Here is a 23,679-nt window from a genome sequence, read left to right as displayed (position 1 = left end):
ACATAAGTGGGCGGTTCATATCAGTGTCGGTTGTTGATGGTGGAGGCTTAGTCGCACAGCTTTTTCAGCGATGTTTATCCCTAGTTTACAGGAAGACATGCACCATTTTAAACCGAATCGACACAGGCTCTACACAACGAGATGCTGTGGTTGTTGCCATGTCAGGACGGGAACCATCATTCTCGGCACATGGTACATGGTACGTACAAATGCCATGTTCGCCTGGCTTTTTAGATTGCGCTAGCTAAAGTTAACTAGCTAGTGTTAGCTTCTTTGCGGTAATGTTGCAGTACCCCCTCGTTGCCACTGTACTGTCGAGAGTAGGCCATTGTGCTAGCTACCAAAAAGCTAAACCGAAGACAATCTTTGTCAAGAAAGTCACTTTGATATCTGATGCGTGCCCTACGTTGGCAACGTTATATATGTGGAATTTGCTATATTAGCACTAACGTTATCGGATAGCTAGCTAGCTAACTAGTGATCAACTTTACCTTAGGGACGTTCAGCTCCCCCCGGTGCACATCGGGTGGTGTTGAATGTTCTAAAGTTGGCTAACTGTTACCAGCATGTCAGTTAACAGTAATGTTATAAATAAAAATAAATATGCCATTTAGCAGACACTTTTATCCAAAGCGACTTACAGTCGTGCGTGCATACATTTTTGTGTATGGGTGGTCCCGGGGATCGAACCCACTACCTTGGCGTTACAAGCGCCGTGCTCTACCAGCTGACCGCATCCCTTTTGATTTAAACAAAACTTTCCATACATGTTTGCCTATGGAAGAAGTGGTCAGAAAGGGACATTACGGACCATTTAGGAGATAAAGGTAGGGAAGTCAAACATTCATGCTGCTGCACCAGACCGGTCTCATAGACTAGATGTAACATAGTAAACGTAAATCAGGGACACTGAAATTAGTATAAAATGTTATTACATTTACATTTACGTCATTTAGCAGACGCTCTTATCCAGAGCGACTTACAGTTAGTGAATACATATTTTTTTTTTATTTTTTTTATACTGGCCCCCCATGGGAATCGAACCTGCAACCCTGGCGTTGCAAACGCCATGCTCTATCAACTGCTCTACATCCCTGCCGGCCATTCCCTCCCCTACCCTGGACGACGCTGGGCCAATTGTGCGACGCCCATGAGTCTCCCGGTCGCGGCCGGCTGCGACAGAGCCTGGATTCGAACCAGTTAGCACTGCGATGCAGTGCCTTAGACCACTGCGCCACTCAGGAGACGTTTGGTATAGTTACTTAAAACAAAAGAAGGATGGGTGGGTGGGCGTATAACGTGTGTTCGAATGTCATCACAGACAATTTAGCTAATTAGCAACTTTGCAACTACTTACTAAGAATGTTAGCAAACCCTTCCCCTAACTCTTTAATCTAACTCTGAACCTAAACCCCTAACCCTAACCCCTTGTGCTAGCAAACATTAGCATTAACCACAACAAATTTGAATTCCTAATAGATCATAGGATTTGAAAATTCGTAACATTGTACTAATTACAATTTTTAACATATCGTACGAAACGGATGATGGACATCCACAAATTAACAAATACAATACGAAATGTAACATATCATACTACATGGAGTGTCTCGTATTTATGTACAGAATAATACGAAATGCTCGGAGACCACGTTGGCTGCACACACTAGCCCAAAGGCTTGCAGATGGCGATATTGAGTCGTTTCCATTTTACCGTCCAAACGCATTGTATGCAGACAGAAATACACTCGTATCCCCTGTGGACCGGTTCGTACCTAAAACATTCTCCATTCAGGCTGCAAAGGTGTAAATTTCCTCCTTAACTAGATTTAATGGCGAGAAGGCAGGGGAAAAAACGGGAATGAAACACAATTTTCCACGACCATTGGTGGCTAATGCCTAGGAATGCTAGTCGCGGATGTTGCGCATCGCGATCAGCCAATCAGGTTGCAGCAGTCTGTTTACCCCTGGCTGAACGCAGGGCGCAACATCAGGAAGTAGCATTAGCCACTAGCATGGTGGTGGGAAATGGTGTTTCGTAAGAAAGTAAGCATATTTTCCTGCCTTCTCACAATTAAATGTACTTAAAGAGGAAATCGATGCATTTGCAGCCTAAATGGAGAATGTTTTAGGTACAAACCGGTCCACGGGAGATATGAGTGTATTGCCGGCTGCATACAATGCGTTTGGATGGTAAGATGAAACATCAATATCGCCATCTGCTGGCCTCTCTAAATCAAATCAAATCAAATTTTATTGGCCACATGTGCCGAATACAACAGGTGTAGACATTACAGTGAAATGCTTACTTACAGCCCTTAACCAACAATGCATTTATTTTTTAATAAAAATAGTAAAATAAAATAACAAAAAAGTGTTGAGAGAAAAAAAGAGCAGAAGTAAAATAAAATAACAGTAGGGAGGCTATATATACAGGGGGGTACCGGTGCAGAGTCAATGTGCGGGGGCACCGGCTAGTTGAGGTAATATGTACATGTGGGTAGAGTTAAAGTGACTATGCATAAATAATTTAACAGAGTAGCGTAAAAAGATGGGGTGGGGGGGCAGTGCAAATAGTTTGGGTAGTCCGGGTAGCTGTTCAGGAGTCTTATGGCTTGGGGGTAGAAGCTGTTGAGAAGTCTTTTGGACGTAGACTTGGCACTCAGCTACCGCTTGCCGTGCGGTAGCAGAGAGAACAGTCTATGACTAGGGTGGCTGGAGTCTTTGACAATTTTGAGGGCCTTCCTCTGACACCGCCTGGTATAGAGGTCCTGGATGGCAGGAAGCTTGGCCCCAGTGATGTACTGGGCCATACGCACTACCCTCTGTAGTGCCTTGCGGTCGGAGGCCGAGCAGTTGCCATACCAGGCGGTGATGCAACCAGACAGGATGCTCTCGATGGTGCAGCTGTATAATATTTTGAGGATCTGAGGACCCATGCCAAATCTTTTCAGTCTCCTGAGGGGGAATAGGCTTTGTCGTGCCCTCTTCACGACTGTCTTGGTGTGTTTGGACCAGGATAGTTTGTTGGTGATGTGGACACCAAGGAACTTGAAGCTCTCAACCTGTTCCACTACAGCCCCGTCGATGAGAATGGGGGCGTGCTCAGTCCTCTTTTTTTTCCTGTAGTCCACAATCATTTCCTTTGTCTTGGTCACGTTGAGGGAGAGGTTGTTATCCTGGCACCACACGGCCAGGTCTCTGACCTCCTCCCTATAGGCTGTCTCATCATTGTCGGTGATCAGGCCTACCACTGTTGTGTCGTCGGCAAACTTAATGATGGTGTTGGAATCGTGCCTGGCCATGCAGTCATGGGTGAACAGGGAGTACAGGAGGGGACTGAGCGTGCACCCCTGAGGGGCCCCCGTGTTGAGGATCAGTGTGGCAGATGTGTTGTTACCTACCCTTACCACCTGGGGGTGGCCCGTCAGGAAGTCCGTCCAGGATCCAGTTGCAGAGGGAGGTGTTTAGTCCCAGGATCCTTAGCTTAGTGATGAGCTTTGAGGGCACTATGGTGTTGAATGCTGAGCTGTAGTCGATGAATAGCATTCTCAGTAGGTGTTCCTCTTGTCCAGGTGGGAAAGGGCAGTGTGGAGTGCAATAGAGATTTGCATCATCTGTGGATCTGTTGGGGCGGTATGCAAATTGGAGTGGGTCTAGGGTTTCTGGGATAATGGTGTTGATGTGAGCCATGACCAGCCTTTCAAAACACTTCATGGCTACAGACGTCAGTGCTACGGGTCGGTAGTCATTTAGGCAGGTTATCTTAGTGTCCTTGGGCACAGGGACTATGGTGGTCTGCTTGAAACATGTTGGTATTACAGACTCAGTCAGGGACATGTTGAAAATGTCAGTGAAGACACTTGCCAGTTGGTCAGCACATGCTCGGAGTACACGTCCTGGTAATCCGTCTGGCCCTGCTGCCTTGTGAATGTTGACCTGCTTAAAAGTCTTACTCACATTGGCTATGGAGAGCGTGATCACATAGTCATCCGGAACAGCTGGTGCTCTCATGCATGCTTCAGTGTTGCTTGCCTCGAAGCGAGCATAGAAGTGGTTTAGCTCGTCTGGAAGTCTTGTGTCACTGAGCAGCTCGCGTCTGTGCTTCCCTTTGTAGTCTGTAATAGTTTTCAAGCCCTGCCACATCCGACGAGCGTCAGAGCTGGTGTAGTACGATTCAATCTTAGTCCTGTACTGACTCTTTGCATGTTTGATGGTTCGTCGGAGGGCATAGCGGGATTTCTTATAAGCGTCCGGGTTAGAGTCCCGCTCCTTGAAAGCGGCAGCTCTACCCTTTAGCTCAGTGCTGATGTTGCCTGTAATCCAAGGCTTCTGGTTGGTGTATGTACGTACGGTCACTGTGGGGACGACATCATCGATGCACTTATTGATGAAGCCAGTGACTGATGTGGTGTACTCCTCAATGCTATCTGAAGAATCCCGGAACATGTTCCAGTCTGTGCTAGCAAAACAGTCCTGTAGCTTAGCATCAGCGTCATCTGACCACTTTTTTATTAACCGAGTCACTGGTGCTTCCTGCTTTAGTTTTTGCTTATAAGCAGGAATCAGGAGGATAGAGTTATGGTCAGATTTGCCAAATGGAGGGTGAGGAAGAGCTTTGTATGCGTCTCTGTGTGTGGAGTAAAGGTGGTCTAGAGTTTTTTTTCCTCTGGTTGCACATTTAACATGCTGGTAGAACTGATTTAAGTTTCCCTGCATTAAAGTCCCCGGCCACTAGGAGCGCTGCCTCTGGATGAGCGTTTTCCTGTTCACTTATGGCCTTATACAGCTCATTCAGTGCAATCTTAATGCCAGCATTGGTTTGTGGTGGTAAATAGACAGCTATGAAAAATATAGATGAAAACTCTCTTGGTAAATAGTGTGGTCTACAGCTTATCATAAGATACTCCACCTCAGGCGAGCAAAACGCCTCGAGACTTCCTTAGTATTTGATTTTGTGCACCAGCTGTTGTTTACAAATATGCACAGACCGCCACCCCTTGTCTTACCGGAGTCAGCCGTTCTATCCTGCCAATGTACAGTGAGGGAAAAAAGTATTTGATCCCCTGCTGATTTTGTACGTTTGCAACTGACAAAGAAATTATCAGTCTATAATTTTTAATGGTAGGTTATTTTGAACAGTGAGAGACCAGAATAACAACTAAAAAATCCAGACAAATGCATGTCAAAAATGTTATAAATTGATTTGCATTTTAATGAGGGAAATAAGTATTTGACCCCCTCTCAATCAGAAAGATTTCTGGCTCCCAGGTGTCTTTTATACAGGTAACGAGCTGAGATAATATATCATATTGAAATACATTTCATGTTCAATCAATTGATTTCTATTTAGCTACTTGTAGGCTACGGTCTGTAATTTCTCAATATATTGCATGATGAGTAGCCTAACGTGCGCAATTATGTGCCGAATCTGTGATTTAGTGAATTTTTATTGGGTAGGCATTCGAATAAGCCACCTCAATATTTGCAGTGGTAGGTGGTAATAGGAGCTGATCCGTCGTCAGTATTGTGAAATGACTGTAATTTTAAACTAAGATTTGAATGGAGAAAGCTAATCTGAGAGCAGTGCTCCCTTTCTTTCGATATTATCAGTATCAACAGTAGGGGTGTGCCAACATGACCATACTCGCAATCATATCCGTAAATGACAGTTGATAATCGGAGGACATTCGTGATTGTAAAAAAACTGAAGTGTTTTAATATGCCTAAGTAGATGTTGGCAAAATACCTCCCTCCACATTCTCACTGCAAAAAAACCTGCAGATTAGGAGCAGTGTGCAAAGGGGGGTGTGTGTGTCCTCAATTTGCAGCTTGTCCTCAGTTTGCAGCGGGCGAGAAACTGACATGCAGCCCTTCTCTTTACAGACAGCCCCCCCCCCCCCCCCCCATACAAACTACTTGATGATAATAACCATTTGGTAACTATTATTAAGGCGTAATTTGCTGCTTATTTTACAATATTTGTCTGTGTATCACTTATGTCTGCGGAAAGGAAACGTAAGTAAAAGTTTAAACAGAAACCGGTGTGTCACAAAATATAGATCTTCTAATCTACAACAGACGGTATCCTAGCCTGGTGCCCAGTCAGATCTATTTGTAATGTCTTGACAACTCCTTTGGTCATTGTCACTCACGCCAAATTATAGGCGTTGGCAAACCAGCACAAACAGATCTAGGACCAGGCTATGTCTTCAAGGACATAGTGTAACAATGCCTTTCTCTCTCTCCAGGTGGTGAACCTGTTGATGGGCATCCTGCTGACTGTGGCCGTGACCCACCCAGATAATGTGCCCACTGTCGACTTGCAGTATGAGGTCATTGAGCACTACTTTAGCCACACCTTCCAAGGAGAGGGGAATGTCCTAAAGGGTTAGTTTATCTAATCTTCATGTGTGGCTCATGTTCAACTTGAGTTGTCTATGTAAGCCAGTAGTGACCGCATCCACAATAATCGCTACAGGCAGTAGCTGGCATGATTTAGCATCGTCCCCCGACTATTATAATATTTGTTAACATTTCCCTGATATTAGCAAAGCTGCACTACCTTTTTATATACTGGTACCTCATGGCTGTCCCGCACTCACTCATACACACACACAGACGTGACGTAAATGTAGACAGGGCAATCCCCTTCTCATTCATCATTGCTAACTATCACCAAATGCCTGCTTCTTTAACCTATTTAGCCCAATACGGACTGTTTTAGCTAGAGCTCTTATCTTGTCGCAGGCCCAAACCTTGTAAAACCAGGGATTTAATACATAACCCGGAGCTGGACAGAGCTGGGCCCGGTTACCCAAAAGCATCTTAAGGCTAAGTTCATCATTTATAACCTTTGTAGGAGCATCTTTAAATCACAGAGCTGTTTCTCAAAACCTTAGTTATTAACGGTGCACTTGAAAACGCTCGTAGTCTAACGCCTGCCTTAGACTACTCGTAGAACAGCTAAGTGCGTTGCTAGATTATTATTTTTTTGCCCTCCCGCGTCGCTTTATACACAGATCTCTGCTAAACATAGAATCACATGGTTTATCAGTCTCTCTGTGAACGCTGATTACTTCAGAACAAAGTTTACTACAAATACGAAGTTGCCAATGTCTTTGCAGTTGACACAAACAAGCTACATATAAATGGATGCTTTAAATGAAAACAGAGATGATGGCATTACAATATAAACAGTAGGCTATAGGCCTATTTCAATTATTGAAATACATTTAATGTTAAATAAATTAAGTTCTATTTTGATACTTTTAGACTTCTGTTTGTAATTTGTCTCAATATATTTCATGATGTGTAACCTAACATGTGCACAATGATGTGCCAAATCGGTGATTTAGTGCATTTGTATTGGGTAAGCATTAGAATAAGTCGCCTCAATATTTGCAGCCGTAGGAGCTGATCCGTTGTCAGTATTGTGAAATAATTCTCATTTTAAGGTACGATTTGAATGGACAAAGCTGATCCGAGAGCAGTGCGCCCTTTCTTTCGATCCTATCAGTATCGACACATGCTTCAACGATGCACTTAACGACCGTTCTGCGTGGCGTTTTGGGAAACGCATCTTCGGCCAATGTAGGAGAGATGCATTGTTAAAACACTCCTAAGCCTAAATTCTATCGCTATCGGGAAACCGGGCCCAGTGCTGTGCACTCTGTGGTTGGCTGGCTGTTTTGGTGTTTAGTTGGCTCGGTCACAGGGAAGGGGGGTTGGTGCGCTATGTAAATCCTAGCTTTGATACAATGTCACCATTCAGCGGACTGATTGGGCTATTATCAAAGCCTGGCACTGCTGTGGCTCCATCAGTGCCAGTTCTAGTCGGTCTCTTCCCACTTAGTTACCATGTTTAAGAAGGAGATTGTGAGCCAGAGTTTGGCGTCTACTCATCCGATTTCACCCTGCAGTAGTGGTTCAAAATCCCCGGTCCAACACTTTCAATGCTGTCCATCCCTTTCAATGTTTCCCACCTACTGTCTAAATAAAGTCCACAAAATAAAAGTATATTGTTTACAGACAAAATATGAGGGATTGAACCTCATGAGGGACTAAACCGCTGTGACCTACATTCTGATATTTTAGTGATATCAAAGTAGAAGGTGTGGAAGAAGAGGGCCCTCTTCGAATACCTGAGAAATCAACGGCTTCCTGCACAGCTTAAGAGTGACTGTCTGAATAATAAAGCGGGAGAGCCTTGGGACTGAACCACACATGCCTCTCCTCAATCACTTAATCATTCCCCAGCCTAGCACGAGGCCATGAGCGGTCAGAAGCAGACGGCAGGCCTATTCATTAGCCTAGCGTAGCTTGCGTTGTCGTCTTCACTGATTACCGAGTGCCTGAGCGGGAGAAACTAAGGGCTCCCCAAAGCAAGCTAATGCTAAAAGAGAGCGAGTTGAAAGGCAACCACGCAGCCCCGGAGATGCTCCAGTTACACACAAATCAATTAGGCCTCAGTAGTAGTGCTCTCACTCGACAGTTATATGAATGCACTCTGTGTGGCCCTACCGTGGGATGCAAGTGGCTCAGACCGGGCGGTCATGTTGGCCCGAAACAACTGATGCAGAATAACACTATTAAATTAAAGATAATTCAACATTTGGGCTCATGTTTTTGAGATTAGATTTTTCTCCCAAAAGCCTCTGACTGACATTATTTTCCAAGACTTAGACCAAGTTTTTGGGTTTGTACTTCAATACAAAAGTATTTTACCCTATTGAATGTCTTTGTCTATCTGTGTGCTTATAGAGAATGCCTGTGTGGGATTCGCCATCTCTCTGCTGATGCTCACTATCAGCGCCATGATGGTCTATGGAGCCATTACTGTAAGTGTCTATCCTTCTGATTTGTTTGTCTGTGTTAGCGTGTTTTCATCCACATCCTGTCCACAATGGAATTTACGACAATTACACATTCTTGAGTCACTCCTCAACATATTTGCTCAGGGGTGGGAAAATAACCCCCCTGCATAATCTTTCATCCTGACTACTCTCTTGGTTTGTTATGCAAATGTGTGCTCCTAAATACACATGCATGAAAGCCTTGCTTTCCTACTTTTGGTCGCGGCTATTCTAAACCTTGAATACAAATTAAATTAACGTGTAAAAGCAGGCTGACGACAAATACCCCTGGAGGAGTGGGTAAAATAGGAGGTTGAAAATATATTGTTATCATTGAACCTCAACCATTATGAAAGAAAGCGGACTGAAACAGGGAGGAACTGCCTGGAGTTGTCTAATAAGAAACACTCATTTTGAGTTTTCCGTTGCAAAATGTTTTAAAACGATATGTGCCCTAATGAACACAACTCGGGTGGCAGTCCCTTGTTAGGTCCTGGTGTCTGAAAGGACCATTTCTAATGTATTTAATGCTTTTTCAGCAATGGACATTGACCAATAACAGACTCACTGCATGCAAACTCCTTGCTTGTGCATTCAACTGGCCCCACCAGGGCAAGCAGAATGTTTGCTACACAACGTTGCTCTAACGATATCGTGTTTACCTCACCAGGTTCTGTCTGATGGGCATCCACACTGACAGGTTTGATGGCTATGTGACGTGGACCCGACTAGATCTGCTAGTTTAAATGGCGATTCACAGCTAACGCATGACGTCTCGTCGAGGTTCTGCGTAAGCAGTCTTTTTAAGTGTGAGCGACGAGCATTATGCCTTAGCTGTGACTACAAGCTATTAGGTTACCCTTGTTGATGCCCTGTATTCAGTGTTCACTGTGACAGAGTAGTTCCATTGCTGTCGGTAGCCTCCCCTGCTAAATACCCAGTCATGATGACCTAAGCACAGACGTGCAGTGCCTTCAGAAAGAATTCACACCCCTTTTACTTTTTCCACATTTTATTGTGTTATAGCCTGAATTTTAAAAAGGATTAAATTGAGATTGTGTGTCACTGGCCTACACACAATACCCATAATGTCAAAGTGGAATCATGTTTTCAGAAATGTTTTAACAAGTCACATAAGTTGCATGGATTCATTCTGTGTGCAATAATGGTGTTTAACATGATTTTTGAATGACTACCTCATCTCTGTAAGGTCCCTCAGTTGAGTAGTTAATTTCAAACACAGGTTCAACCACAGACCTGGGACGTTTTCCAATGCCTTGCAAAGAAGCACCTATTGGTAAATGTGTAAATAAATTAAAAAAGCAGACATTGAATATCCCTTTGAGCATGGTGAAGCTATTAATTAGACTTTGGATGGATCAACAACATTGTAGTTAGTCCACATTATTAACCGAAGTGACAGAGTGAAAAGAAGGAAGCCTGTACAGGATACAAAATATTCCAAAACATGCATCATGTTTGTAAGGTACTAAAGTAATACTGAATAAAATATGGCAAAGAAATTAACATTATGTCCTGAATACTGTTACGTTCCCCAGCAAGAAAACAAAATGTTGCTCAAATAGAAGGGGGAACTAACAAATAGTCACGGACAACAACCAGGAGTGGTTCTAATAGACACTCATGAGGGTGTCCACTGAAAGTTGCATAGCAACAACAACTGGGACCTAAAAGACGCCCACTAAATTTGCCAACTAAGAGGCAAACAAAAGAAAAATCCACACCAAACTTAAAGACAGGAAGTGGACCAAAAAGTTTAGCAAAATGAAAAACAGGGAAGATCAGACAAAGGAATGTTTTTCTAGAAATCAAATGGGGATAGCCAACTAAAGGTGTTGACCCTCCACATCTCTCAAGGCAACTGGATCACTGGGCCAGCACAGGGGAAACACCTTCGGACTAACGAGGTGACACCAATCGGTGCGCCCTATGTGCTAACGTGTTAAAAGTCCAACCTCAAAACATAAATGGGAAAACCAAAACCTGTAACAATACCAAAAAATCTATTTAACCCATTTTTAATTCAGGCTGTAACACAATAAAATGTGGAATAAGTCAAGGGGTGTGAATACTTTCTGAAGGCACTGTACATAGAAACCTTTTTGATTTTGTGACATCCTCAACATTGCTTAGTACCCAACATTTAGATTAGGCTTTTGCTAGGGCTACATATGCCCCTTGCTTGACAAACCACCTGACGAACTCTAGTGAAATGGCCATCCCTTTCACACATTTGTTTAGTAATGTGTGTGGTTTTCCCTTCCTCCCCCTGTAGCATCGTGACGGCTGGCTTATCCCGTTCTTTTGCTACCAGCTCTTTGACTTTGCTCTGAGTTGCCTGGTAGCCATCAGCTCACTCACCTACCTGCCCAGGATAAAGGACTACATAAAGGAGCTGGTGAGTCAGTCTAGTCCACCACCACTGCCTGTCAGCTAGTCTCACAAATCAGGATTATGAAGTTAACCAGAAGTTTTGTTGTGAATGTTTTATTCTTAACAATTAATAACGGGAACAATTTATATTATGATAACCAGCGGACTTTATTGTGATACAACAACAAAAATCTGCTATAAACCAGTTAACTTAAATAAACATCCAGTTTCCTGGTTAAAGCACAATCAAGTGGTGAGGAGGAGCTCCGCGGACCCTTACACTTAAGCTCCACTATAAGCGATGCGTTGCTTTACCATCAGCGTTGTCAATGTGACGTTCTACCTGCTACACAGAGCACATTGTTTTGAGAGTGAATGAGCAGAGTGGAAGAGCATCTTTATAAAAAAATTATCTACTGTACTGTAACATATTTATCTATTATATGTAAGTACAATGGCTTTGGTCCAGTTTTCCGCAAGTACTCTTAAATTGTTTCTAGTGGTTGTATTAAATATCCTCTAATTACACATGTTGCTTTTGTTTACATTGTGAACATAGCAGAAACTCTAGCTAGCTACATTGACTAACTAGTAGCTTCTTGACATCATAAATCTTAGTAAAATAGCCAGTGGTGTCTAGTGGCGGCCGTTATGCAACCAAAATCTACTTTATTTCAATTCACAAGATAGAATGAACGTGCGTCAGCAGTCAAAATTGGAACCTCAGTGATTCTGGAGCTTGGAAGCTGCCGTTGGATGTGACGCAACGCGAGCAGTATAGCAGATTTTATTAATTTCAAAGGAAGCATTCCATCAAAGCCTGATGTCTGACGGCTGTAGTGTAGCAGGGCTGTTAGTGTCCGGAAGTAATTTAGCCATTCATTGTAGTCATTGCGATCTCTAGAGTTGCTGTTTTCTCGTGTCAATTAACTCGTGACATTCCTGGATTACTCATTATATTAATAAAGCCATATTTAATCAACAAATACGATAGTCAGTTGAAAAAAGGTTAAGGATACAAGATCGTGTACATATCTGGCTGTGTTGGCAAAATCAGTACATCCCATCGAGCCAAGCGGGAAGAGGCTGCCTGTTGTCACAGTTTCAAGACCAGTCAGATATGTCCAGCTAACCTTACACTAATGACGCCGTTGGATCTCAAAACTGAACTTGGATCCGCATTAAGTAGCAATGATATCCTTCGCCACTGTCATCTTACGACAGATATCTCAAACCAGTCATGACTATTCAACAAAACAATACATCATTTTCATGTTCTTTCCAGAGTTTGTCTTACTTACTTGATTGTATAACTAGCAAAGGAGTTTTGAAGTTGAGAGTGCAGTATTCATGAAATTTGGCAATGAGGACGAAAACTAGCATAGTTCAGCTAGTTTAGCCAGGGAAAATGAGCTCGGGCCTTGTGCGCATGTGCGCCAGCCAGCTGGGTGCACATGCCCACTAGGCTAATTCAGGAGACAGATTGTAGTTTTTATGCCCTGATATTAGGAGATGGTGGCGAAAAATTGATTAAACAATTGAGACTGAAATGAATAAATCAAATTACTTATATTTAAGGAGTGAAAATCTATATACAGTCCCGAAATCAGCTGTAACTGCCAATAGTAAAACATAGCTTAAAACAATATTTGAGTGAACACTAAATATACAGAATATTAATGGTGAATTAGCTTCCTTCTCACAGTTGATTAAAGCAAAACATTTATATGGGTTGCTGGTTCGAATTTCGAGTTTATATTCAGAGAAAACCGAAGTAATTTCAGAATACTTGGGAAAGTTAGCTGGCTAACTCATTGACCCTGCTCTGTAACATACCCCCCTAGAGGGTTTAAATGTGTTCTCACTGTCGTTGTCACCTGGCCTGCCTCTACTGTCTTTACATTAGACCTGCCGCCATTACATCATATGGATTTGACATCTGAATGAGAAATTAAAAAGGACTGGGATGTTCAATGGAACTGAAGCTAAAGATGGTCTGTAGGCCCATATTTCAGTACTGGTTTTATGGAGTTTTGTTTAGCTTCTGTATGTGCTGAATGTCTCTCCTCTTCTCTCAGCCAGACTTCCCCTACAAGGACAACCTGCTCTCCATGGACTCCAGCTGCCTGCTGCTCTTCGTCCTCGTGTTCTTCACCTTCCTCATCATCATGAAGGTCTCTGGGAAATAGGCTGTGATTGAATGCTGCACTCCATCCCCCCCCCCCCCCCCCACCCACCCAGATTCCCAAGAATATGCAATTTATTTGATTTACTGCACCTGTTAGTGTTCATGTGAGATTTGATCTGATTTACCAATCCGTGAAAGTACTTTAGTAGACTGATGATAGACCTTGACTGACAGGTCTTTAATAGATGTGTGATAGGCCTTCAGATGCTGAATCAAGGGTGTTTGAGCTGCGTATAACAAAAGCCTGCACACACTGTGGCTCTCTAGGACCAGGATTGAGCATCACTGGCTCAGGTAGAAGGACTAAACATTTTGACCACTTTCACCCCAGGCTTACCTGATCAACTGCGTGTGGAATTGCTACAAGTACATCAACAACAGGAACGTGCCGGACATCGCCATCTACCCCGCCTTCACGGCGCCTCCCCAGGTATGTTTGTGCCTGAAAAGCCCCCTGAAAAGCCCCCTCTCGTATTACTGGTAATCAAATCTGAAGCATACCTGTCACATCTTTTAAAGTGTCCGCAAACAGTTTTGGTTTGATCCTAGCAGAACTCGGCTAGGCGGCGCAAACGTCTGTGCTCGAATACTCCCTAAAGACTTTCGCTTGAAGAATGAGAAAATATTACGCCAATATTACTGTTGTTTATCCCTCTTGAGCCACCATAGCAACAACATAGCCAGAAACACTTCATCAAAATAGTCTGAATTAATCTAAGATAAATCAAGAAATCTGTAACTAATTTTGATGTTTTTTCAGAGGAAGTTGCGCAATTTTACATCTAACGAAGATGTTTGGGGCAGTATTTCAAGCGAAGCAATGTGCATGAAACAAACACTTAATTGAAGAATCCTGTCCATAGTTCAGTCTTCCACTAGGAGTAGTAACATTCACCGACGAAGGTACCAAACTTGGACTTGCCTCAAGAAAAAATGTTGTGTGCTCGAACAGCCGACGAAAAACCCTGCCGAACACCAAAACAAACAAAAAAAGTTTTCTACAAGCACAAACATTTACATTTAAGTCATTTAGCATATATTGCCAGCCTAATAATAAAAAAAGTTTCCAGCCAGGCTCCCCCGGGTTAAGACATTTTTGGTGGCCTCTGGTACATTCTAATGCTTAATTGTATTTTCAACCAGTAACTATCAGGAAATAACACTGGTTTTAAAAAATCACACTATTACAGTGTTAGTTTTATCAGCTGTTGTACAATATGATATAAAACACAGGAAACATTTAATTTTGACTGCACTGGACATTTAAAGAATCCTGTAGCCCTGTGTAGCTCAGTTGGTAGAGCATGGCGCTTGCAACGCCAGGGTTGTGGGTTCGATTCCCACGGGGGGCCAGTATGAAAATGTTTGCACTCGCTCTGGATAAGAGCGTCTGCTAAATTACTAAAATGTAAATGTGAAAAAATGCTGACTTCCACAGGCTTCAAGCTTCCATTTAAGATGTATTTTCTCATCTATCTGCAATACGGGTATGATTGAAGAATGAAGCAGGTGTCAAACATTGGCTTTGCTACACAGAAAGCAGCAGTTGACAACTCCATTGTCAATAGTTTTATTAAATCAATAGACCTATATCAATATCTTTGAAAATATATACAGTACCAGTCAAAGGTTTGGACACGCCTGCTCATTCCAGGGTTTTTCTTTATTTTTACAATTATTTACATTGTAGAATAATAGTGAAGATGTCAAAACTATGAAATAACACATGGAATCATGTAGTAACCCAAAAAAGTGTTAAACAAATGAAAATATATTTTATATTTGAGACTCTTAAAAGTAGCCACCCTTTGCCTTGATGACAGCTTTGGTAGTCACCTGGAATACATTTCAATTAACAAGTGTGCCTTGTTAAAAGTTAATTTGTGGAATTTCTTTCCTTAATGCATCAGTTGTGTTGTGACAAGATAGCTCTATTTGGTAAAAGACGAAGTCCATATTATGGCAAGAACAGCTCAAATAATCAAAGAGAAACAACAGTCCATCACTTTAAGACATGAAGGTCAGTCAATCTGGAACATTTCAAGAACTTTGAAAGTTTCTTCAAGTGCAGTCGCAAAGTGCTATGATGAAACTGGCTCTCATGAGGACCGCCACAGGAATGGAAGACCCAGAGTTCATTAGAGTTACCAGCCTCAGAAATTGTAGCTCAAATAATTGCTTCACAGAGTTCAAGTAACAGACACATCTCAACATCAACTATTCAGAGGCGACTGTGTGAATCAGGCCTTCATGGTCAAATTGCTGCAAAGAAACCACTACTAAAGGACACCAATAAGAAGAGACACGAGCAATGGATTTTAGACCGGTGGAAATCTGTCCTTTGGTCTGGAGTCCAAATTTGAGATTTCTGGTTCCAACTGCTGTGTCTTTGTGAGACGCAGTGTAGGTGAACGGATGATCTCCGCGTGTGTAGTTCCCACCGTGAAGCATGGAGGAGGAGGTTTGGGGGTGCTTTGCTGTTGACACTGTCTGTGATTTATTTAGAATTCAAGGCACAATTAACCAGCATGGCTACCACAGCATTCTGCAACGATATGCCATCCCATCTGGTTTGGGCTTAGTGGGACAATTATTTATTTTTCAACAGGACAATGACCCAACACACCTCCAGGCTGTGTAAGGGCTATTTGACCAAGAAGGAGAGTGATGGAGTGCTGAATCAGATGACCTGGCCTCCACAATCCCCCGACCTCAACCCAATTTGAGATGGTTTGGGATGAGTTGGACCTCAGAGTGAAGGAAAAGCAGCCAACAAGTGCTCAGCATATGTGGAAACTCCTTCAAGACTGTTGGAAAAGCGTTCCAGGTGAAGCTGGTTAAGAGAATGCTAAGAGTGTGCAAAGCTGTCATCAAGGCAAAGGGTGGCTACTTTGAAGAATCTCAAATATAAAATATATGTTTTGATTTAACACTTTCTTGGTTATTACATGATTCCATGTGTTATTTCATGTTTTTGATGTCTTAACTATTATTCTACAAAGTGGAAAATAGTTAAAATAAAGAAAAACCCTTGAATGAGTAGGTGTGTCCAAACCTTTGACTGGTACTGTAAGTATCATTTAGCTTTTTCTTTAAATTAAATCTGTATTATTTGATCATTTTTGGAACAGAGTGAGGCTCTCTCCACTAGCCTATCTATTGTTCCTGCAGTGAAGTGGATTCACCATCTTCATCGAATGTTTTCAAAATTAATCTGCAGATAATCGCAAAAAGGCCTACCAGTATGCAAATTAGGGAGCCAAATGAACTGCTCTCTTACCGATGAAATTCGGTAGGCTACTGACGAGTCACTCACTTTAACGTCACTGTCTGGCAAGTCCTGATGGACTTCATATCGAAAATACAAACGAGATCTTTACTTGTCCCGATGTGATACCATGGACATGCACTGTGTACAAAACATTAGGAACTCTTTCCTTGACAGATTGACCAGGTGAATCCAGGTGAAAGCTATGATCCCGTATTGATGTCACCTGTTATAAATCCACTTCAATCAGTGTAGATGAAGGGGAGGAGACAGGTTAAAGAAGGATTTTTAAGCCTTGAGACAATTTTGACATGGATTGTGTATGTGTGCCATTCAGAGGCTGAATGGGCAAGACGGAAGATTTAACGGGGTATGGTAGTAGGTGCCAGGCGCACCAGTTTGAGTGTGTCAAGAACTGCAACGCTCTTGGGTTTTTAACGCTTAACAATTTCCTGTGTGTATCAAGAATGGTCCACCACCCAAAGGACATTTGGCCGACTTGACACAACTATGGGAAACATTGGAGTCAACATGGGTCATTCGACACCTTGTAGAGTCCATGCCCCGACGAATTGAGGCTGTTCTGAGGGCAAAAGGGGGTGCAACTCAATATTAGGAAGGTGTTCTTAATGTTTTGCGCACTCGGTGTATATCTACGTTTTATGATTTATGAAGGATATGAGGTTGACTTTATTGAGTCAGTTCGACACCTTTTATAGACTAGTCAAGCTTGCTTTTCGTCAATCAAAGCACCGTAAATGGCCTATGCGCCACCACTCCGTGGCTGCATATGAAACTAGGTAGAGTCCAACATTCACTTTCCCCAGTCGGCCCAGTCAGGCCAGTTGGCCAAAGATCTACTGGCCCAAACATAATTTCTACTGGCCCGGACATGGTGTAGTTCTTAAATGCATTGGGTTCATGCAGGGCCTATAGGTTGGCATGCTTTCTCTCTATATTCAGCTATTAATAGGCTACAGATGGTTATTATGATATGTATTAAAAACCTGGGTAATATAATTTAGCAATGCAAGTCATTACTCTATTCTTTTAAAAACGGCATTGTATTAATGGCATCTGTTTTTGTTTCTGAAGTATGTCATTTTGTGAAGATTTCAAAATAGGACTCTGCCCCTTTAAGACAAACGTTCCTAAAGGGCAATCGACATGGCTACAGTAGGTTAGCCGAGACTTATGCAACTGCTTGAGATGTTGTGACTCGTGAGAGCGTGGTGGTGCTTGAATGAGCGGCCAATCATATTGCTCAAATACAAATAGCATGACATTTTACGTAGTCTTAAATGGTAGACTGCGACCAAGCAGGTAAATGTTGAACTGGAATGCAAAAATGCGCTGAAAAGTTACTGTCCCTGTCGGGCCTGTGACTGACGAGATCCACTGGCCCGACACATATTGTCTGAAAACAATGGGCTTGATTTCGACTCATCTTTACCACATTATATGGGATGTGTGAATTCATGCTCTCTCCCTCCGTGTAAAGACATTTGACTGGAACCACATCCACACATCACACACCCAAAGTTACCGAGAGGCAGGACACATGGAAGACTGTCAAACCAGCAGTGTTTCTCTGTCATCGCTCACTTTGTGACTGAACAGGCGCCTGTACTATCAGTAGATAGCTAGAAAGTGCGTATTGTTCATTCTAGGGGAGAGGGCTCGACAGTCTTTTTTTCTGACTAGTGAATTGAAAAGTAGCCTAGTTAATTTATGTGGAAAATGTAGCCGGCTGAAAATTAGTCTCATCTGCTGTATAGCTGACAAGCGGCACTAGTGGAAAACACTGAAAAACGTCACAATGTCGTCATAATGAATGCGCAAACTGTTTTCACTGAGAAGCATGCGACAGGCTTTAGTCAGTTCAAGACAGCGAAGTGGTTACAAGTGTTACTGATACAGTACACCCAGTGTAGTCTCCTTCCCAAATTGTTTAAGAGACAGATGAATTATAGCACTATCAAATGTCTCAAATATGATTCATGTCCATCTCTTTGGTCCTCTCACACTGCGCAGTAGACTATATTTATAAATGGATTCATTGATTAGTTAAATGAATGTAATGATTAATTTATTCTCCCTCTCTCCTCAGTACATCCTACCCACCTACGAGATGGCAATGAAGATGCCAGAGAAAGAGCCCCCTCCCCCCTACATGCCTGCCTGAAGACCCCCCTCCTCTCTGTGTGTGTGGCGATCCACAGCTCGCCATTTTGATCCTGCCATGCATTTCTAGAGAGGGATACTTTTTTTAAAGGCCCAGTGCAGTCAAAAACGTGATTTTCCTGTTTGTATATACATTTCCACACTGAGGTTGGAATAATATTGTGAAAATGATGATAATGCCCCTCAAGTTTCAAGTTGTATGTACGCGATACACATGGGAGACACGAAATGCTTACTTGCAGGTTCCTTCTCGAGAATGCAACAACAATAAGAAATAATAAAAGATGAGAATACTAACAAAGTATAAATGGCTCAGTAGAATAAACATTTTAGCATGAGTATAATACAGGAAGGGACAATTTAAAGTCCAATATTTACATTAGTTTTTTGTGGAATGCGGGATTGGGGGGCAAGTGTTTAAATTGTGCAATATTTAGCCCTTTTATTGTAAGAGCTGTTTGAAAAGACCGCCTGAAATTTCAGCCTGTTTTGGCCTTCCATGGTGACATCACCATGTAGTAAATTAGTTAATAGACCAATAAGAAAAGAGTCCCAAACCTCTTTGCCAATAGAGGCTAATTTTCAGTTCTCAACTCGGACTACCCTGACAGTCCTAGCAAAATTCTTGCTTGAGAAATTGCTCTTTGCTAAGAAGCTGTTTTTGTTTTCAATTAAAACGGTCAATCACAGTAAGGTGCTTAATTGTTACCCAGAAATGATTTCATATTGAGATAAAAACGGCTGCATTGGAACTTTAAAGGCCCTGTAACATTCAAACCCAGACCCCATAATATTGTAGATAAGTGAAAGGAGAGTGGAGGGGTAGATAAAGTAGTCTGCCATAGGATGACGTGTAATGTATAAAGTGATGAAAGCTTTCCAACCCCCCCCCCCCCCCCCTCTTTTGATGTTTTAGTAAAAAGTGAAAGTACCATTGCTTGAATGCCTATCACCAGTTAGTTCAGCTTTAGAATAAACACCATCCTTTTCCTTATAGATTGAAATTATAATGCGTGACTATAAAAAAATAAATTCTTAAGACAATCCACTTATGATCTCTTATCTTATCGTTGAATTCTGTGTTTTTTGCTTGTTAAAATAATCAAGATTCTATTCAGTCTTAAGAGTTTGATGGGGACATTTTGTAGCACTTTGATCTCTTCATCCCCTTATTTAGCATTGGATCTCCATCCGCCACCTGTGTGTGCCACGTTCATTATCCGCCGCCGCCGCCTTTGTGACCTTGCGGCGTTTAGCTTAGTAAAGCTAGTGAATTGTGTTGCAGTTCAAAATGACCTGATGCTGCTGGTTAAAGGGACAATACACCCCAAAACCAAAGTTTGTCAGATGATTGCAGACCTTAAAAGTAGTCTCAAGATAAAATAAGACTGATCTCAAAAAAAGTCCACTTTGGAGTTCTGAAAACATCTGATAAATGTTGGTTTTGGAGTAGACTGTCCCATTTTTAAGGAGAGCGATGCCTCATCGGGAAGGTGGAGGGAACAAATGGCTAGTTTTGTGAACAGTGGTGGATGCGTGCTTCTCTTTCTGCCTTTTTCTTTACATTGTGTTTTGATCTTTGTGGAAAACACGTGTTCAATAAACATTTGAAAACATTGGTATTCATCACCTGACTGAGCGGTGTGTCCATCCTTTTTACCTGATGTCAGCAAAGAAATGGCGTTACTTTTTGTTAGGGATTTATTTGGTTCCGTACGCTTAATCTTTCCAGGAAAATGCTAAATTCAACCGGCATTTCATCCATGCTAGTAATACTGTATATTGCACAACACAATCTATGTAGCAGTTTCTGCCAAGGCCACTGTGTGCAATACTGTACTCACATTTTAAATGTCAATGATCATATCTGTGTTTCAGGGCAGCACTTAGTTGAATGACTAAATCCTCTATCTCGTGATAGGAAATGCTAAAGTATGACAATTGCCTGCAATTTAATCTGACCGACATCGGTGATTACCAAGATCTGCTCTCCACCAATCAGAAGCCCATTACACTGGAGCACCAGCGAAGCCAGATGGCACATGGAATTTACATGGATTTACAGTAGAGGGATCACGCAGCCTAGGCATTGGTTTATAATGACAATACATGTTTTTATTGTCACATACACCGGATAGGTGCAGTGAAATGTGTTGTTTTACAGGGTCAATCATGGTAGTACGCAGCCCCTGGAGCAAATTAGGGTTAAGTGCCTTGCTCAAGGGCACATCGACATATTTTTCAATTTGTTGGCTCAGGGATTCAAAACCAGCAACCTTTTGGTTATTGGCTATAACCACTACGCTACCTGCCACGCTACCTGCCACCCTACACATTGTCATAGTAACGAAGGGTATGTGTGCAGTGGTGTATGCTGATTGGTGGTAGTGCTCTTGCTTCTATCAATCAGAAGTAATGTAGCAAGCTAAGGTGACAATGCCTGCCATGAATGTTTCCCAGTTGCTATGGACGTTTCCCAGTTGCTTTGAATTTTCAAAATCATAGTTTAAGAACATTTTTAAAGCCTAGAAGGATAAGGTGATCCAACTTTCAAAACACATCCTTTTTAGCTAGCCACAGCAGTCAACTAGCTAGCTAGGTAGCTATTTAGCTTTTTAGCACATACACTAATTTGTTTGTAAACAATTAACAAGCTAGTTCGCTACCACATCCCTTATGAAAAATGATATAGTCAGAGTGCAATATAACTGCAGTACACTAGTATGCTGCAAATACTGTCCAAAATAACAGGTTGTTTTACTGCAGTAATTTTGCAGTATAACTGCAGTTTGAGTGCGGTACACTGCAGTTATTCTGCAATTACTCTGTCCAAAATACCACAGTCGACTGCAGTTTCAAAACTGCAATATTTTTTTGTAAGGGATGTTCTTGTCAAACTGTCAACAAAGTAGCTAGCAAGCAACAAGATATGCCAAATAAGTCTAAATCACCTAAAGTGGTTTGAAATGTGGTTTAAAATATCAGATTCCATGTGCCTGTTGGATGTTCAGACTGCAGGAAATATAACAATTTCGAATTGGATAGGCAAAAAGATTGGATTTGAATCACTTCAAATTGCCAATGTGAACAAGGCTTAATAGTCCAGCTGATAGGTGAAATCACAGAGTTTCTAAACCCAGAGGCGCAATATCTCGAGACTTCCGGGAACACTTGTGAAACAGACCAAGCAGACCAGGCCGAGGTTTGGGGTATGAGAAGTCAATGAGAGAAGTGAAAAATGTTTCCTTAGTTGTTAATTTTCTCAAAATCTAAAGGCTCAACCTAGATTCGAGCCAATGTCTTAAGTAGTTCAACATGTTATTAATCCAACCTCGTGAAATTGACAAACTCAATAACAACTTTATATCGAAGGAGTGCCTTTGATTTGACGGCATGCAGTTCGGCGGTTTCCATTGATCATCCTTGAGATGTTTCTACAATGTGATTGGAGTCCACCTGTGGTAAATTCAATTGATTGGACATGATTTGGACAGGCACATACCTGTCTATATAAGGTCCCACAGTTGACAGTGGATGTCAGAGCAAAAATCATGCCATGAGGTCAAAGGAATTGTCTGTAGAGCTCTGAGACAGGGTTGTGTTGAGGCACAGATCTGGAAGGGTACCAAAATTGAAGGTCCCCAAGAACACAGAGCCCTCCATCATTCTTAAATGGAAGAAGTTTGGAACCACCAAGAATCTAGAGCTGGGGATTTTAACAAAGCAAATTTGAGGAAAACACTACCGAAGTTTTATCAACACATTGATTGTAGTACTCACTCTGGAAAAACAATTGACCACTGCTACTCCCCCTTTCGAGATGCCAACAAGGCCCTCCCCTGCCCTCCCTTTGGCAAATCAGATCATGACTCCATTTTGCTCCTCCCTTCCTATAGGCAGAAACTCAAACAGGAAGTACCTGTGCTAAGGTCTATTCAACGCTGGTCTGACCAATCGGAATCCATGCTTCAAAACTGTTTTGATCACGCAGACTGGGATATGTTCCGGGTAGCCTCTGAGAAAAACATTGACGTATACATGGAAGTGTATAGGGGATGTTGTTCCCACTGTGACTATTAAAACCTACCCAAACCAGAAACCGTGGATAGATGGCAGCATTTGCGCAAAACTGAAAGAGCAAACCACCGCATTTAACTATGGCAAGGTGACTGGGAATATGGTTGAATACAAACAGTGTAGTTATTCTCTCCGTAAGGCAATCAAACAGGCAAAATGTCAGTACAGAGACAAAATGGAGTCGCAATTCAACGGCTCAGACACGAGACGTATGTGGCAGGGTCTACAGACAATCACAGATTACAAAGGGAAAACCAGCCACGTCGCAGCATCCCTAGCCGCGTTCTCAGAGCATGCGCATACCAGATGGCTGGAGTGTTTACGGACATATTCAATCTCTCACTATCCGTCTGCTCTCCCCACTTGCTTCAAGATGCCCACCATTGTTCCTGTACCCAAGAAAGTAAAGGTAACGGAACTAAATGACTATCGCCCCATAGCACTCACTTCTGTCATCATGAAGTGCTTTGAAAAGCTAGTTAAGGATTATATCACCTCTACCTTACCTGACACCCTAGACCCACTTCAATTTGCTTACCGCCCCAATAGATCCACAGATTATGCAATCGCCATCGCACTGCACATTGCCATATCCCATCTGGACAAGAGGAACACCTACGTAAGAATGCTGTTCACTGACTATAGCTCAGCCTTTAACACCATAGTCCCCTCCAAGCTCATCATTAAGCTTGGGGCCCTGGGTCTGAACCCCG

General features: G+C 42.3%; 1 protein-coding gene across 1 annotated transcript; it reads left to right on the top strand.

The window, feature by feature from the left end:
• Positions 1-20,523, top strand: LOC311106629 (lysosomal-associated transmembrane protein 4A-like). Its single transcript, XM_084149017.1, has 7 exons — positions 1-199; positions 6,252-6,390; positions 8,764-8,840; positions 11,152-11,274; positions 13,328-13,423; positions 13,769-13,867; positions 18,816-20,523. Exons 1-7 carry the CDS (start codon positions 71-73, stop codon positions 18,888-18,890), a joined length of 738 nt encoding a protein of 245 aa, XP_084005143.1. The 5' UTR covers positions 1-70; the 3' UTR covers positions 18,891-20,523.
• The last annotated feature ends 3,156 nt before the right edge of the window (positions 20,524-23,679 follow it).

The sequence above is a fragment of the Coregonus lavaretus genome (genome assembly GCF_964263955.1).
Source record: "Coregonus lavaretus genome assembly, chromosome: 31".
In the NCBI taxonomy this organism is placed as follows: domain Eukaryota; kingdom Metazoa; phylum Chordata; class Actinopteri; order Salmoniformes; family Salmonidae; genus Coregonus; species Coregonus lavaretus.
The sequence above is the reverse complement of the archived record's forward strand: the minus strand, read 5'-3'. Positions and strand labels throughout refer to the sequence as shown.

What these genes read in the sequence shown, in the direction of transcription:
- LOC311106629 (XM_084149017.1), top strand. Translation starts at nt 71, where the DNA reads ATGTTTATCCCTAGTTTACAGGAAGACATGCACCATTTTAAACCGAAT. An exon ending in TGGTCTATGGAGCCATTACT is followed by an intron (nt 8,841 to 11,151) that starts GTAAGTGTCTAT and finishes CTCCCCCTGTAG; the next exon opens with CATCGTGACGGCTGGCTTAT. An exon ending in CCTTCACGGCGCCTCCCCAG is followed by an intron (nt 13,868 to 18,815) that starts GTATGTTTGTGC and finishes CTCTCTCCTCAG; the next exon opens with TACATCCTACCCACCTACGA.